Source organism: Pan paniscus, chromosome 11 (assembly GCF_029289425.2).
Source record: "Pan paniscus chromosome 11, NHGRI_mPanPan1-v2.0_pri, whole genome shotgun sequence".
Taxonomy (NCBI): Eukaryota; Metazoa; Chordata; class Mammalia; order Primates; family Hominidae; genus Pan; species Pan paniscus.
This window is the reverse complement of record NC_073260.2, coordinates 4,413,379-4,426,870: the sequence shown is the minus strand read 5'-3', so window position 1 is coordinate 4,426,870 and position 13,492 is coordinate 4,413,379. Positions and strand designations below refer to the sequence as shown.

Below are 13,492 nucleotides of genomic sequence, written 5' to 3'. Positions count from 1 at the left end.
GATCTCACACCAAAAATAATAATAATAATAAAATAGAAGAAGGAATAAAGGGCAACATAAAGTGTAAAAATGTGGTAAAAATGAATACGGACTGCACAAAACGATACTAATAGCCATTTCTTGCAGGACTTTAAATAAATATATCATAGCATGACGGCAAGAATGGCATAAAAAGCAGAAGGGAGTTAATGTAGTTAGAGGTGTTTCAAAGTCTTCATTGGTAAAGTGGTAGAAGGAATAATTTATAGTATACCGTAAAAAATCAAGGCTATATATTGCAATCGCAAGCATAAACACCAAAAGATAGGAAAAGAATGAACAAGTTATAAGCTGATAGAGGAGGTGACGGGATAATAAAAATATTCAACAAAGACGAGAGAAGATGAGGAAGGAGAGGAAAAGAACAGAAACAACACTATGTGGATGTCCACGAATGCCCAAATGTTGCTGGATGGGCCCACGCCTACACTCCTACTGGAGAGGTCCCATGGCCGGGAAGAAGAGCACTGGCCCAAGAGGAGGAGGGCTTGATTTCTTTTCACCCATTCAGCTTCATCCCTCAAATCACAAAAGCTCTCTCAGTTCTGCTGATGTGAGTTGGGGAGGAATTGGTGATGGGAAAAGACTCTTCATCTCTTCATAAGCTTGCTTTGCTTCTTTTATTTCGAGACAGAGTCTCGCTCTGTCGCCCAGGCTGGAGTGCAGTGGCGCGATCTCGGCTCACTTCAACCTCTGCCTCCTGGGTTCACGCCATTCTCCTGCCTCAGCTTCTCGAGTAGCTGGGACGATAGGCATCCCCCACCATGAACGGCTAATTTTTTTGTATTTTTAGTAGAGACGGGGTTTCATCATGTTAGCCAGGATGGTCTTGATCTCCTGACCTTGTGATCCGCCCGCCTCGGCCTCCCAAAGTGCTGGGATTACAAGCGTGAGCCACCGCGCCTGGCCGCTTCTTCTTCTTCTTCTTTTTATTTTTATTTTTATTTTTTTTTGAGGCGGAATCTCGCTCTGTTCCCCAGGCTGGAGTGCAGTGGCACGATCTCAGCTCACTGCAACCTCCACCTCCCGGGTTCAAGCGATTTCTGGCGGAGTTTTGTATTTTTAGTAGAGAGGAGGTTTCATCATGTTGGCCAGGCTGGTCTTGAACTCCTGATCTCAAGTGATCCACCCACTTCAGCCTCCTAAAGTGCTAGGATTACAGGCGTGAGCCACTGTGCCCAGCCTGCTTTGCTTCTTAAAATTAATGTTCAGTTTCTGAAAGCTACACATTCAAAAACTCAATTCATCCTGAATATTTTAAGTTTGGCTTACAGTTCTTGTTTTTCTATTTATAAGACCTGCAAATCTTAAGAGTCACCTTTTTAGAGCTTTTGGATACCATAAATTTAGTTCTTTAAATAACTTCAAACATTTAAAATTGCAATAAGAAGTGGAATACACTCGAATTTCTCCTGCGGCATTTCAGCTGTCTAATGAGAAAACCCTCCTTAGCACTAATTAATCTTTAAAAATCTAATAATTTAACTTAAATCTTAAGAAATCTAATAATTTAACTTAGAAATGCAATGAGCTCAAAGTCTCTTAAATATGCCAATACTGTGTATAAACGCACTAAGATTTCCATGTAACATTACAAGATGATTTTGATTAGTTAGTTCCACATTTTATATTGGATTTGTGAGATTCTTCATAATAGGCCAAATTATTTAAACATCACAAGACTGTGAAAAATCAAACCTGTCCAGATTCCTTAATACAAAAGGCATATTTTGGCCAGGCACAGTGTCTCACGCCTGTAATCTCAGCAATTTGGGAGGCAGAGGCGGCTGGATCACTTGAGGTCGGGAGTTCAAGACCAGCCTGGCCAACACGGCGAAACCCCATCTCTACTAAAAATACAAAAAAATTGCTGGGCATGGTGGTTGTGTGCCCCTGTGATCCCAGCTACTTGGGAGGCTGAAGCACGAGAATCTCTTGAACCCGGGAGGTGGAGATTGCAGTGAGCTGAGATCACGCCACTGCACTCCAGCCTGGGTGGCAGAGTAAAACTCTGTCTCAAAAAACAAACTAAAAGGCATATTTCTATGGCTTTTAGAAATATGAATATTTTATATTTATATTAATCATATTTATATTTTATATTTATACTAATCATTTCTAGACTTAAAGCTAAGTCTTCCTAGGTTGTAAAAATGCTTACCTACTGAGGGACGAAAGTACTATCCCAATAGTGGATTTTGTGATGGACTAGAGATTGTGGCAGGGGCGTGGTAGGGTCTGGTCGGCCCCCAATGGGCTACAAGGACCTCTCCTTACAGGTATTGAGTCAAGAACACTGGGCATCAGTGGAGGATGTGCCTGTAGCTCATGTTCCCGGATCTAAGCATGTGCAGTTTCTTTATAAGTAGTTTTTAAATTGTGGAACATAACATGTACTCAAAAGTGTATAAAGCAAAAGTACAGCTTAATTATTTTTATCACTAGTTAACAAACACCCTTACAATCACCACCTGGGTCAAGAAACAGAGCATTGCCAGAACCCCAGAGGCTTGTCCCTGTCCCTTCCCAGTCACCATGTGGTCCCACCCTCAAATACAATCACTTTCTTATTTTTCCTGTATACATTTACCACCTAAATATGCATCCAAAATACCACTGGCTACTTTTGCTTTCGAAAAACTTTATCTACAATGGAATCCATAGCACATACCCTCTTGAACTGGCTCCTTTTGCTGCCATGTTTGTGAGACTCATGCTCCTTGTGTGTAGGTGTCACTGTGTAATTGTCATGGCTGTATGGCGTTCTACCCAATGGCTATCCTTGCATTTTTTAACATCCATTCTCTTCCTGATGGGTATGTCGGCTGATTCCAGTTTGGTGCTATGGTGAGTATTTGGCTGTGAAGATTCCTGGCCATGCTCCCTGGTACACATGACGGCCATATCCAGGCCCTGATGTGGGACTGGCAGGTTAGAGGACTGTGTGTCTTCTTCTCCAACAGTTGATGCCAAGCCATTTTCCAGGTTGGTTCCATCAATTCGCATTGTTACTAGCAGTGTATGCAAATCCCCCTCCCACAGTCACCTTTGACACTGGTGCTGTCCATCTTTCTAACTTCTGAGGCTCAGATGAGGGTGCCGCAGTGACTCCTTTGGGTGCTGATTTGCATTTCTCTGGTAAGTGAAAAGTGGAGCACTTTTTGATAAATACCTTGCTCCCCTGCATGTCATCTTCTGTGAAGTGTCTGTTCACATCTCATACCTTTTTTTATTTAACTGAGCTGCTCTAATTCTTTTATTATTTGCAGGAATTCTTTCAGGTATGAGCCTGTGATTTATTTATTTTTGTATAAGGCATGGTAGGCAGAATAATTCCCTGCCCCCACCACTGCCCCGCCAAAGATGTCCTGCCCTAATACACACAAAGTCAGAGCCTGCAAATACCTTCCATGGCAAAAGAGACTTTGCTGATGTGGTTAGGGATAGAGACCTGGACATGGGAGAGGATCCCAGATTATCCAGGTAGGCCTAGTCTAATCCCATGAGTCTCAGGAGTGGAGACCCTGTCCCGTGGGGCTTGGGGGGAGAGGGGACAACGGATGAAGGGTCAGAGAGATGTGGTGCTGCTGGCTTTGGGGTTGGGGGAAGGAGTCCCGGCCAATGAATGCCAGTGACCCCTGGGGCTGGAAAAGGCAAGGAAGCAGGTTCTCCCCTAGAACCCCGGAAGGAGCCACCACTGCTGAGTCCTGCCTGCTGGCCCAGTAAGGCCCAGGGACTCCAGATCTATCGAGCCAGGAGGTGGCGAGTTCTTGTTGTTTTAAGCCACTCCATTTGTGGTGACTGGTTGCGGCAATAGTAGAAAACTAAAGACTTGTGTGCCGCACCGTGATTCTGCCCCTCTGGCCTTCCTTTGGTTCCCTTAGTGTCCTTCGGTAAGTGGGAGCTCTTGATTTGAATGGAGTTACACTTGCCACATTCCCTTTGATGCTTCTTAGGTCGTGGTTGAGAAATCTCCCCTGGCCTGGGAGCTGGAGAAGCCCCTTCTCCATCATCTCCTAGAAGCCTTGTGCAGCTTTTCCCACTGAGGTCCACGGTCCCCTCTAGCTGAGGTCTGTGTGTGGGAGGAAAGCCTCTTCGGAGTCTTCTCTGTGCAGGTGGCTGACCAGGCGCTCACTTAGTGAGTGCTAAGTGTTTATCTCTTCCCAGCAGCCAGCCAGCCCAAAGCATGAACTCTGCCGTGGTGGGAAGCAGAAAAGTTCTATTAAACTTTCCCCCTTTTTAGTAAGTGTTTTCTGGACCCCAAAGTGACCTTTTTCAAGAAGTGTGAAGTGTTGTGAGTGAGGCGTGGGGGGATGGGGGAGGCTTGGGGGTGGAGGTGAGGATCGCCCTGTGTCAATGACTGGAGGTGGAAAATCCTCGCAAAAGTCACTCAACCTCCCTGAACATCGGTAGTGCCATCTGCTAAATGAGGGTCCTGACTCTTCCCGACTTACCAAATTCCAGGGAAAGACCTGCCATGCAACAGACACAGGAAAGTGATCAAAACCACTGGTGTTCAAGAAACACACATTGAAGCTGATAAAACTTTTCTGTCCCAAAGTAAACATATTTAGAAACATAATTCTCCCTCTGGTGAGGTTGTGGGCATGTGGCGGTTTGACTGAGCTGGGGGCAAAGGGGCAGCTGTGGGTGTCATGGGAGTGTGTCTGGCTGGGGAAATGGGGTGACTTCCAGGACGCAGCACTTGTGGGTGTGGCCTCCCCACTAGCAGGTGCGTGTGGAGGGGTCCTGGCCCGTCTAGGCGGGCCGCACCTTCATCTCTGACACCTTGTAGCTATATTTGTACCCCTTCCCCGCACTCCAGTTGATACCATTGGCATAGCTCTCATGGGGTCCCATGAGGTAGAGACCATTGAGGTTTGAAGCATGACAGTTGGCGTACCACCAGGCTCCCTGGAACTTCTCAGCACAATTCAAAGAACTCACATCATTGTCTTGGTCTTTGGTGGAGAAGAAGTTGTTGTTGTGGCCCGTTAGAGAATTACCTGCTCACAGAAAATGTGGGGTTTGCAGATGCCGGAAAAAGCCCTGCCACTGTGAGACCCTCACCACATCCTGCCTCTGAGCAGAGCCAACCTCACTTTAGCAATGCATGAGCCGAGGTACAGGTGCACAAATGACCCACCCAGGCCTTGGAGGAAGGGGAAGCAGGAGGCAACCTCTGGCAACCTGGTCTGGAAATCCCTCTCCACAAACTGAGGCCCCTGCTCCAGCAACCACCTGTTTCCTCCAGGGCTCCCGCAAACTGTCAGGCCTCGTGCTCTCTCCTGGAATGACCTCCCTCCTCCAGCCTGCGCCGCTCCTTCCGGTCTCTCCCTACGTCCCCTGGGGCTCTGGTGGCCCTTGGTAGGTTCAGGACAGCCCTCACCTGGGGGCTTCTCCTCGATCTCAAGCCCTGAGCCCGAAGCTCATCCCTGGCTCCTATAGCCGAGAAGTGTCACCCCCTGAGCCTCGGTTTTACCACCTGCAAAATGGGGGTGACCTTCCCTGCCCTGCTGCCTTCCTTGGAGGTCACGCGTGAGATCGTGCCTGTGAAAGGACTGCACAGACTCCAAGGCTGTCATTTCCAAGGCTCCCCTGGGACTGCCTTGCTCCATGGAGCAGTTAGTTACACAGACTTCCAGCTGCAGCAATTCTCAGCGCCTTTCACGAACGAATGTGCACTGGGAATTCCCTAAGCAGACGCCCTGTAGGAAATGCCTCCCCAAATCGTGTAGCCAGAGACTCCTTTTGGTAAAGAATGTCCCACAAGGCTGGTGTTCCATGGAGCACAGTTTGGGAAACAGCTCCAAGGCACCCATGAGAAAAAGACGTCGTCTTCCAGGTTTCAGCAGTGATGCTGGTGGGTCGTCTCAGCCCTGCCCAGACAGCTCACTGTGCAGAAGACATAGCCTTAGGAATACCAGCCGCTATGTCCTGTGAGCCCCACGCTGTACAGAGACACAAATGCTAGTGTCTGCTTGATAGATGGAGAAATGGGATTCAGAGAGGGGAGGGCCCAAGGTCACCAGGGGAGACAGAGCCAGGTTCTCTATGCTTTCCAAGCCCCACTCAGGCCACCCAGCCCCAAGCAGACACTCACCCGCACTGCCCCCGACAAAGGCTCCCAGTACCAGCTTGTACTTCTCTGCCTCGCCGGCCACCTTGAATGATTTGTACTTAGCAAACTGGTGGTTGCCCTCAAAGTCCACCAGGTCTACACGGAGCTCGCTGCTTCCTGTTGGAAAAAGATTTTAAGGCCCCAGCCTTTAAGATCTTTCTGTCACCAGGCATGAGGGCTGGGGATGGGTAATTTTTTTTTTTTTTTTTTTTTTTTTTTGAGACAGAGTTCTGCTCTTGTTGCCCAGGCTGGAGTGCAATGGCACCATCTCAGCTCACTGCAACCTCCGCCTCCTGGGTTCAAGAAATTCTCCTGCCTCAGCCTCCCCAGTAGCTGGGATTACAGGTGTGTGCCACCACACACAGCTACTTTTTTTTTTTTTTGTATTTTTAGTAGAGATGGGGTTTCACCACGTTGGTCAGGATGGTCTCGATCTCTTCACCTCATGATCCACCAGCCTCAGCCTCCCAAAATGCTGGGATTACAGGTGTGAGCCACGGTGCCCGGCTGGGGATGGATACATTCTTAAGGGATGCCTGAACGTGGCATCCAGGAAAAAAATCAACCGGAAATGTCAGAAAATCCCTTGTTGCTATCAGGCCCTCAGGGATGGCTTTCTGTTTCTAAACACGTTTCCCGTTATTTCAGAGAACTGAACATGCCCCACCGGAGTTCACTGGGTGGAAGGGAGCATTCTTTCATTTTGAAAGTGTACCTTCTCCTTCTAAGGGTTAGTGAGCCACTAACACAGCAGTAGGCGAAGCTATAATTGTAGTTTCTTTTGCAGGAATTTGAGGCACCTGAGTGGATTCCTTCAATCATGCCACAGGGCAGTGGGCAGGGATAATGGACCAGCCATTACACAGACTGCCTCAGGACCAGCTGTGAAACTCATCCCCTGCCCCAGAGGGTTGGGGGGAGGCCCTCTCACTCAGATGAGTGCGGCTGTGGGGGGCCTGCTGAGGCGTGGGCTGGAGGAGGCGAGCGTGGGCTCTCCATGGGACTAAGATGCCAGCTTCAGAGGCAGATCAACAGCTGGAGATGGGGGAAGGCTACCCCAAGCCCCAGTGGTCTCTCTCCTGCTTCCCACTCTCAGGATCTAAGATGCCAGTAGGACCAAGACCTGAAGAGGCCTTCAGCCCAGGGCTCTAACCGTTTCCCTTCCCGATGTTGCCGGAGCCTGCGGCAGGGGACGCAGCCCTTAGAGGTCCCGGTGCCACCTGAGTGTGCTCAGGGCCCAATCCCCTGTGGGCCAAGAGGTGCTTATGTTGCAGATGGCCCAGGCCTAAGGAGCAGGAGCACCTCAGGGCCCCCCAACCCCTGAGCCGCGGCAGTGGCCCTACCCTGGGCAGTCAGGGCGTGGATGTTGTCGTTCCCCAGCCAGAACTCCCCCAGCTGACTGCCGAAGCCCTGCTTGTACGCGGCCCAGTCCCGATAGAAGTCCACAGAGCCATCCATCCTCCGCTGGAAAACCTGTGAAGAAGCCAGGATACAGAGTTAGGCGGGGCAGGCCGAGGTCCCACAGCACCGGGGACCCGCCCTCCAGAGGAGCAGCATTTGTAGTTGGCAGAGCATCACAGGCCGGTGCCACACGCACGCCCACCTGTTCTCCTCACAGACTCCACAGGATGAAAGAGGAAATGCGGTCTCAGAGAAGAGAGGCAACAAGCCCCAGGCCACACAGCAGGAGAGCACCGGTCCCCTCCCAGCCTCCCCGATGGCCTGGACTTTTACCCACGGGTCACCTCCCCCATCATCTCTGATTGTCGCTATCCAGGGGGATAGAGAATTCCAGAGTGTGTTCTCCCACCAGGTGTGCAGCCTGGCCTCCGGGACTCCCAGGCTGACCGCCTCTGCCCAGCCCCACACTCACAGTCCAGCCCCCTCCGTCCGTGTCCATGTCACAGAGCACAGTCAGGGGCCGGCAGTCGGGCAGGTAGATGGTGTGCCAGCCGCTCAGGAAATGCCCCCGGTCTAGCAGGTCCTTGCAGTTGCGTGGGCCTGGGAAGGGAACCCGGGGAATGGCTGCAGGACGGGGGCCCTGGGCAGGACAGGGGCAGTGGGAGGGAGGCCCCGGAGGGAGGAGCAGGGCCACAGGCTTCTGTGCAGACCGAGCAGGACTCCGAGGCCTGGACAGGGACACGGCCCCCAGGGCCACACTGCTGTGATGCCCACGCCCAGTCTGCCGACCCTCCCACCTCCCAGTGTCTCCCCCACCTTTGCCTCCTGGGCACCCGGCCTTCTAGGGTAGATAATAGTAGAGCCCAGGTTGTCATGGAAGTGATTCAGGCGATAGCTGCCCATTACTCAAGTGATTGAGGGGGGATGATAGGTGCAGACAGGGTTCTGTCTTTAGATTCCGTAGCGTGAACGTGTGCAGCTGGCCCCAGGGGTGGGGGCAAGGCTTGGGTACCGAGGTCAGGGTGTGATCAGTCACCTGTCGCACACGACTGAGACCGCCCAGCATCTCCTGTGTGGGGAGAGGAGACACTTGTCATAAGCTTGAAATCAGAGCCTTCGTCCTGGTCAGCCCCAGTGGCTCCCTGAGCACAGAATAGAGAATGGGCAAAGGCAGCTCCTCTGATGTCTCCAGGACACATGGCACAGGCCTAGGGAAGGATGGCCAGACTCGACTTCCCCAGAGGCACCAGCCACACGGTTGTCCATAGGCCCCTGCTGTGCAGCTTGAGCTGGGTGGGCTGTGGCAGGCGCTGCAGGTCCTGCTGGACGAACTGGACCCCTAGTGGGGCCTTCGCCACTGATAACAGCGGAATAACTCTTCAAGCCTGGCAGGGTCACTCCAAGCCTGCCCTGCCTCCGCCCTGGCCTCTGTTTCTTGGGACTCAGGTATCGGCAGACCCTCAGCCCCCGGCTCCGGTTTTCATTTGTGTTTGTGGGTGGAGCGTGGGACTGTGTCTTAGAGTCTTGCACATTTGGCTTTTTTAAACTTTTACAATTTTTGCATAAATGAGCATAAGTAAGACAGAAATTGAAATATTGAAGTGTCACCATCTATGCACTGATGTGGTCCTGCTGGCCACTGGGAGTGACTGCTGTAGACACCAGGGTTTGAGCCCTCGTGGATTCTGACAACAAAGCCCGTTGGACTCCTTCCACCCCTCCCTACCCACAGCCTGGATTGACAGGGACGTGGGCGGTGGGCGGGCAGACTGAGGCCTCTGAGACCCCTCCCCTGGACAAAGCCTGCAGAGGCAACTGCCTGGGTCCACGGGTGGCTCACCTTTCTCTCCACGCATCCCCTTCTCTCCTCGGTCTCCTGGAGGAAGAGGCAGGATAATGAGCTTTTGACCCCAGATGTGTGGGCCACGGAGAGGCTGGTCCCAGGGTGGGCTCCTGGCCTGGACACTGCATCTCCCCAGCCCTGCAGGCTCATTAAGGCATCACAACGCCCAGGTCTCAATGGTGGGGAGGGGCCCCGAGGCCTGGAATATCCCAGGGTCCCGGTCTGCCTGCCACTGTCTTTCTCTCTCTGTTGCCGTGTCTCTCTGTGTCTGTGTCTGTGTCTCTGTCTCTGTCTCTCCCTCCCTCATTTCATTACAGACAGCTCCAAGGTCCCTGCTCAAGGCCTCCTCGCTGTCTGTCCCCTGGTTACCTTTGGGCCCCACTGGTCCTGCCTTTCCAGGGGCTCCAGGGAGACCGCGTTCTCCTGAAAATTCCAAAGACATATCACTGAGAAAAATGCAACCTAAACAATTCTCCCTGGAAATCTTTGCCCCAAGTGGTTAAGTCCTGACCCTCCCCCACTCTGCCTTGAACCCCTTCTGGTTCCAGGAACCCTTAGAATTGCTAGCCATGGATTTAGCCTGGGGGTGACTGCAGATGGAGGTGAGGGAGTGATAGAGGGGCCTGCACCCCACCTTGGGCTCAAGGCAAGGTGCACCTTGCTCCTGTTTGTGCCTTGGGAGCAACCTGGGTTTCACACTCTGTTGACCATAAGCCTGGGCCCAAGTCACCCTCACAGAGCTCTACTGCCTAGCAAGGGACCAGGTTCTGGAACAAAGAATGCGTCCTCAGAGAGCCTAATCCTACCACGTCCCCACACGGAGAGGGTGGGCGCCACGTGCAGCCGCTGCTGCCAGGGAGGATCCGGTTCCACCGTGCGCCTGAGCTCCTGGGGTGTCACACAGCCCTCCACGCGGTTCTGGCCAGAAAGGTGACCCTCCCGTCCCCGATGCCAGCCAAGAGGCAGCCCCCAGCCCGCTTGCTGACCCCAGTGGCTGGGGAGAGTGTGTGGGGGCTGGTTCTTGCTTTAGGGTATATTAGCCAGCCATGCCCACTGGTAGAAGCCTGGTTCAAGGGAAGTCTGAGCCAGACTTGATTCTTCTCCTGCCAGGGAAGGGCTTCCTCCCCAGTGTTCCCTCAGCAGGGGATCGAGACCGCACTCTCAGGTCCAGCCTGCGGAGTGGGCACAGAGGACCTGGCCCCGGACACCCACATGGAAGCCTGGACACGTCAGTGAAAGTCCAAGTCATAGGGACATTTGAGCTTGTCCCATCTACACTGGGACATCCCCACCAAGTGCTCCGCAGGCATCATCTTGAATGCCTCCAGGCATGGGGAGCTCACCCCCTAAGGCAGCGCCCTTTCTGAGCTTTTGTGCACGTCTGCCTTATGCCATGCTTAGGGGGACCCAAAACCACCCAAGGCAGGTGTGTGCTGTTCATTCTCCCATGTTCCCTGCAAATCCACATGCAGAGCTCAGGGCTCAGGATTCGGGTGCCCTCTGTGCCCTGAAGTAGACCAGTCCAAGTCCCAGCCCCACTCCTAACTGGTTTGTCAAGTAGGAAAGCCTCTGACCTCTTTGAGTCTCAGTTTTCCCATATGAGGCAGGTGCAGAAGAAAGCGTTTACCTCGATTTTCAGGTGAGAAGATGGAGGGACATAGAGCTTAGAAGTCGTGCCAGTAGCCGAGCAAAGCTGGTATTGGATCAAGGACTAGGAGACAGAGCTACAGAAGCATGTCCAAATGTGAGCTCATGAAATAGTTAGGAAAGACACTCCCTCCATTTCAGAACCCTGTTGGGCCCTGGGAGTCAGCTCTGTTCCTGGCTCTAGCAGGGGCCCGACCCAGGCTCTTGATCTAGGAACCATGGTTGGGGTGTTGCCCAACTCTGCATCCAGTTTCATAAAGAGAAAGAGCCAGTGCCCCTGCCATGCCTGGCCTCCCCACCCGGCCCACACCTACCTCTCTCTCCAATGGCACCTGCCTCTCCCTTTGGCCCTGGGGCCCCGGGCAGCCCTGGGCAGCCTCGGAGAATGGTGAGCTTGTCAGAGCCCTCCAGGCCCACCACCTTCACCTCTGCAGAGAAACACAGGTGCCCACTCAGTGCCTGGCCCAACAGTGGCTGGGAAGTGAGGTTTTCTGCTCTGCTGGGGCCTTGGTCTGTCCTCACCCCTCAGGCACTGGTGAGGCGGAGATGTGATGGGGGGCAGAGCTCTGGCGTTGGAGGCCACCCCGACCTAGGGGAGCCCCATCTCCTCAGTGCTGTGTCCTGCAGCAAGTAACTTAACTCCTCTGAGCTTTGTGCCCTGGGCTGCCAAGCAGGGATAATAACAAGGTTGTGGCCAGGATTTGGTTAAAGAATGTGCATTTTAAATCTCTTATTGTAATTTATGGCATTTAGAAAGAGCTTAATAAACAGTGGGCACTTTCAATAACTAATGACAATCAATATTTCTAAGAAACTTGGGGAATTGGGGCTGACAAAGCATTTTCCCTCCCAGACCTTGGGAATGTGATTGTAGAATTACTGGGCTGGAAGGGGCCTTCTAGGTCCTCTGGAGAGGGGCAGTGTGGCGTCCAAGGACACAGCCAGGTGTGGCACAGCTGGAGCCAAACCAAGGTTGTTTACTTCTTTGAAAAAATATTTTTCATTTTGTTCATTACAAAATCTACACGCCCTGCTAAGGGCGCTCTTAGAGACCGTGGAACGGAGCAGTGCTCTCACCGGAGACATGGCACTGCCATTTTTAGGGTATTTCCTTTCTGTGTTTCCAGTCCTCCTTCCACTAGAGCAGGCTGTAATTTACTATTTATGTTTCCTTCATAAATATGTTTTCAGCCAGGGACACCAGGCCGTCCTTAGGAGCAGTCTCTTGCTGAGCGTCACAGAACCACCTGCTCCCGAATCAGCGAGGGAAACACCTCACCACCGTTCAAATCCTTGTCCCTATCAACTGATTGCGACTCTCTTGGAGGAGAGCCAGAAATCTGCCTTTTCTACAAACCCCCCAAGTCCGTGTGGCAGCCACCGTATTAGAGGGTCTTACAGTGCCTCCCTGGTAAGCCCGTAAGAAGATAAAGTCAACAGTATTTTCTTCCTTCTCAGTGACAGATTCCAGACCCACCTATGAAGCTCCAATGGGCAAATCCTGGGCTTTCGAGGCAGACAGACCTGGTGACATCCCTCCCCTATCCCTCCATGACCCTGGGCAATGCCTCAGCTGCCCTGAGCCTCCACGTCCTTGCCTGAGGATAAAACAGATCTGTTGGGCATCTTCACAGGAAGATGTGCATAAAAGGTTTTGCCTGGGACACCCGAGTGTCAGTGAGTGGGGTTGTTACCAGCTTTTAGGGACCAGAAAACCCGGGTCTGTCTCACCTGGACACGTGTCCGCCGCCTGGGCAGGCAGGTTCTTGATATGCAGGAACAAGACTAGCAGGACAGCAAGCCCCTGGGCCATGGTGGCTCCACTCAGCTCCATGCTCTCTGGCCTTTGACTCTGAAGAGTCCCCCAGCTCTAACAGGGCAGAGGAAACCAGCTCTCGCCTTGTGCCACAGTTTCTCAACTCCCTGGGGGACACCCACTTCCTATGGGCTGCTTAGTTGCACCAACAGGAGGTATGAGGTCATCTCAAAGGATGTTTCCTTCCACTAGGCTCCAGCAAGATGCCCACCCCATTGGGCTCTCTTCCCCAGCAAAGTCACCCTGCTCCCAGTCCAGAGAGCTCCTGAGACTCCTCTGCTGGAAAGCATCGGCTTTGCTTGTGGCTTAAGGAGAACACAGCCCCTACACCCCCTTTCCATTCCCCAGCTGTCCCCAAGCAATACTCGGAAACCTTGACCTTAACCTTGGGGGATAAGGAAGGTTTTGCTGAAGACGCTTCCTTGCCTCATCTATTCCCAGAAAATTCAGGGTTTGTCCGTCATCAGGCGCTTATCATGGATGGAGAGGAAAAAAATGTTGAGCACTTGTTATGTCCCAAATACTATTTCCATCATATCATCTTGCACCAGCCCCATTCGGTGGAGTAAATTATTTGAAAGTTACAGCTGGAGAAATTGAAGTCACTCCACTAGTAAGAGCCAGG

The 13,492-nt window shown here is 52.2% G+C and overlaps 1 protein-coding gene across 1 annotated transcript; it reads right to left on the bottom strand.

Moving 5' to 3' along the window:
• Nucleotides 1-4,600: 4,600 nt before the first annotated feature.
• LOC100994951 (ficolin-1) lies at nt 4,601-12,913 on the bottom strand. Its single transcript, XM_003816934.5, has 9 exons — nt 12,783-12,913; nt 11,366-11,479; nt 9,774-9,827; nt 9,402-9,437; nt 8,598-8,630; nt 8,034-8,161; nt 7,504-7,633; nt 6,143-6,277; nt 4,601-5,045 (listed from the first exon to the last, which is right to left on the bottom strand). The coding sequence occupies exons 1-9, from the start codon at nt 12,883-12,885 to the stop codon at nt 4,798-4,800; spliced, it is 981 nt and encodes a 326-aa protein (XP_003816982.1). The 5' UTR covers nt 12,886-12,913; the 3' UTR covers nt 4,601-4,797.
• Nucleotides 12,914-13,492: the final 579 nt, after the last annotated feature.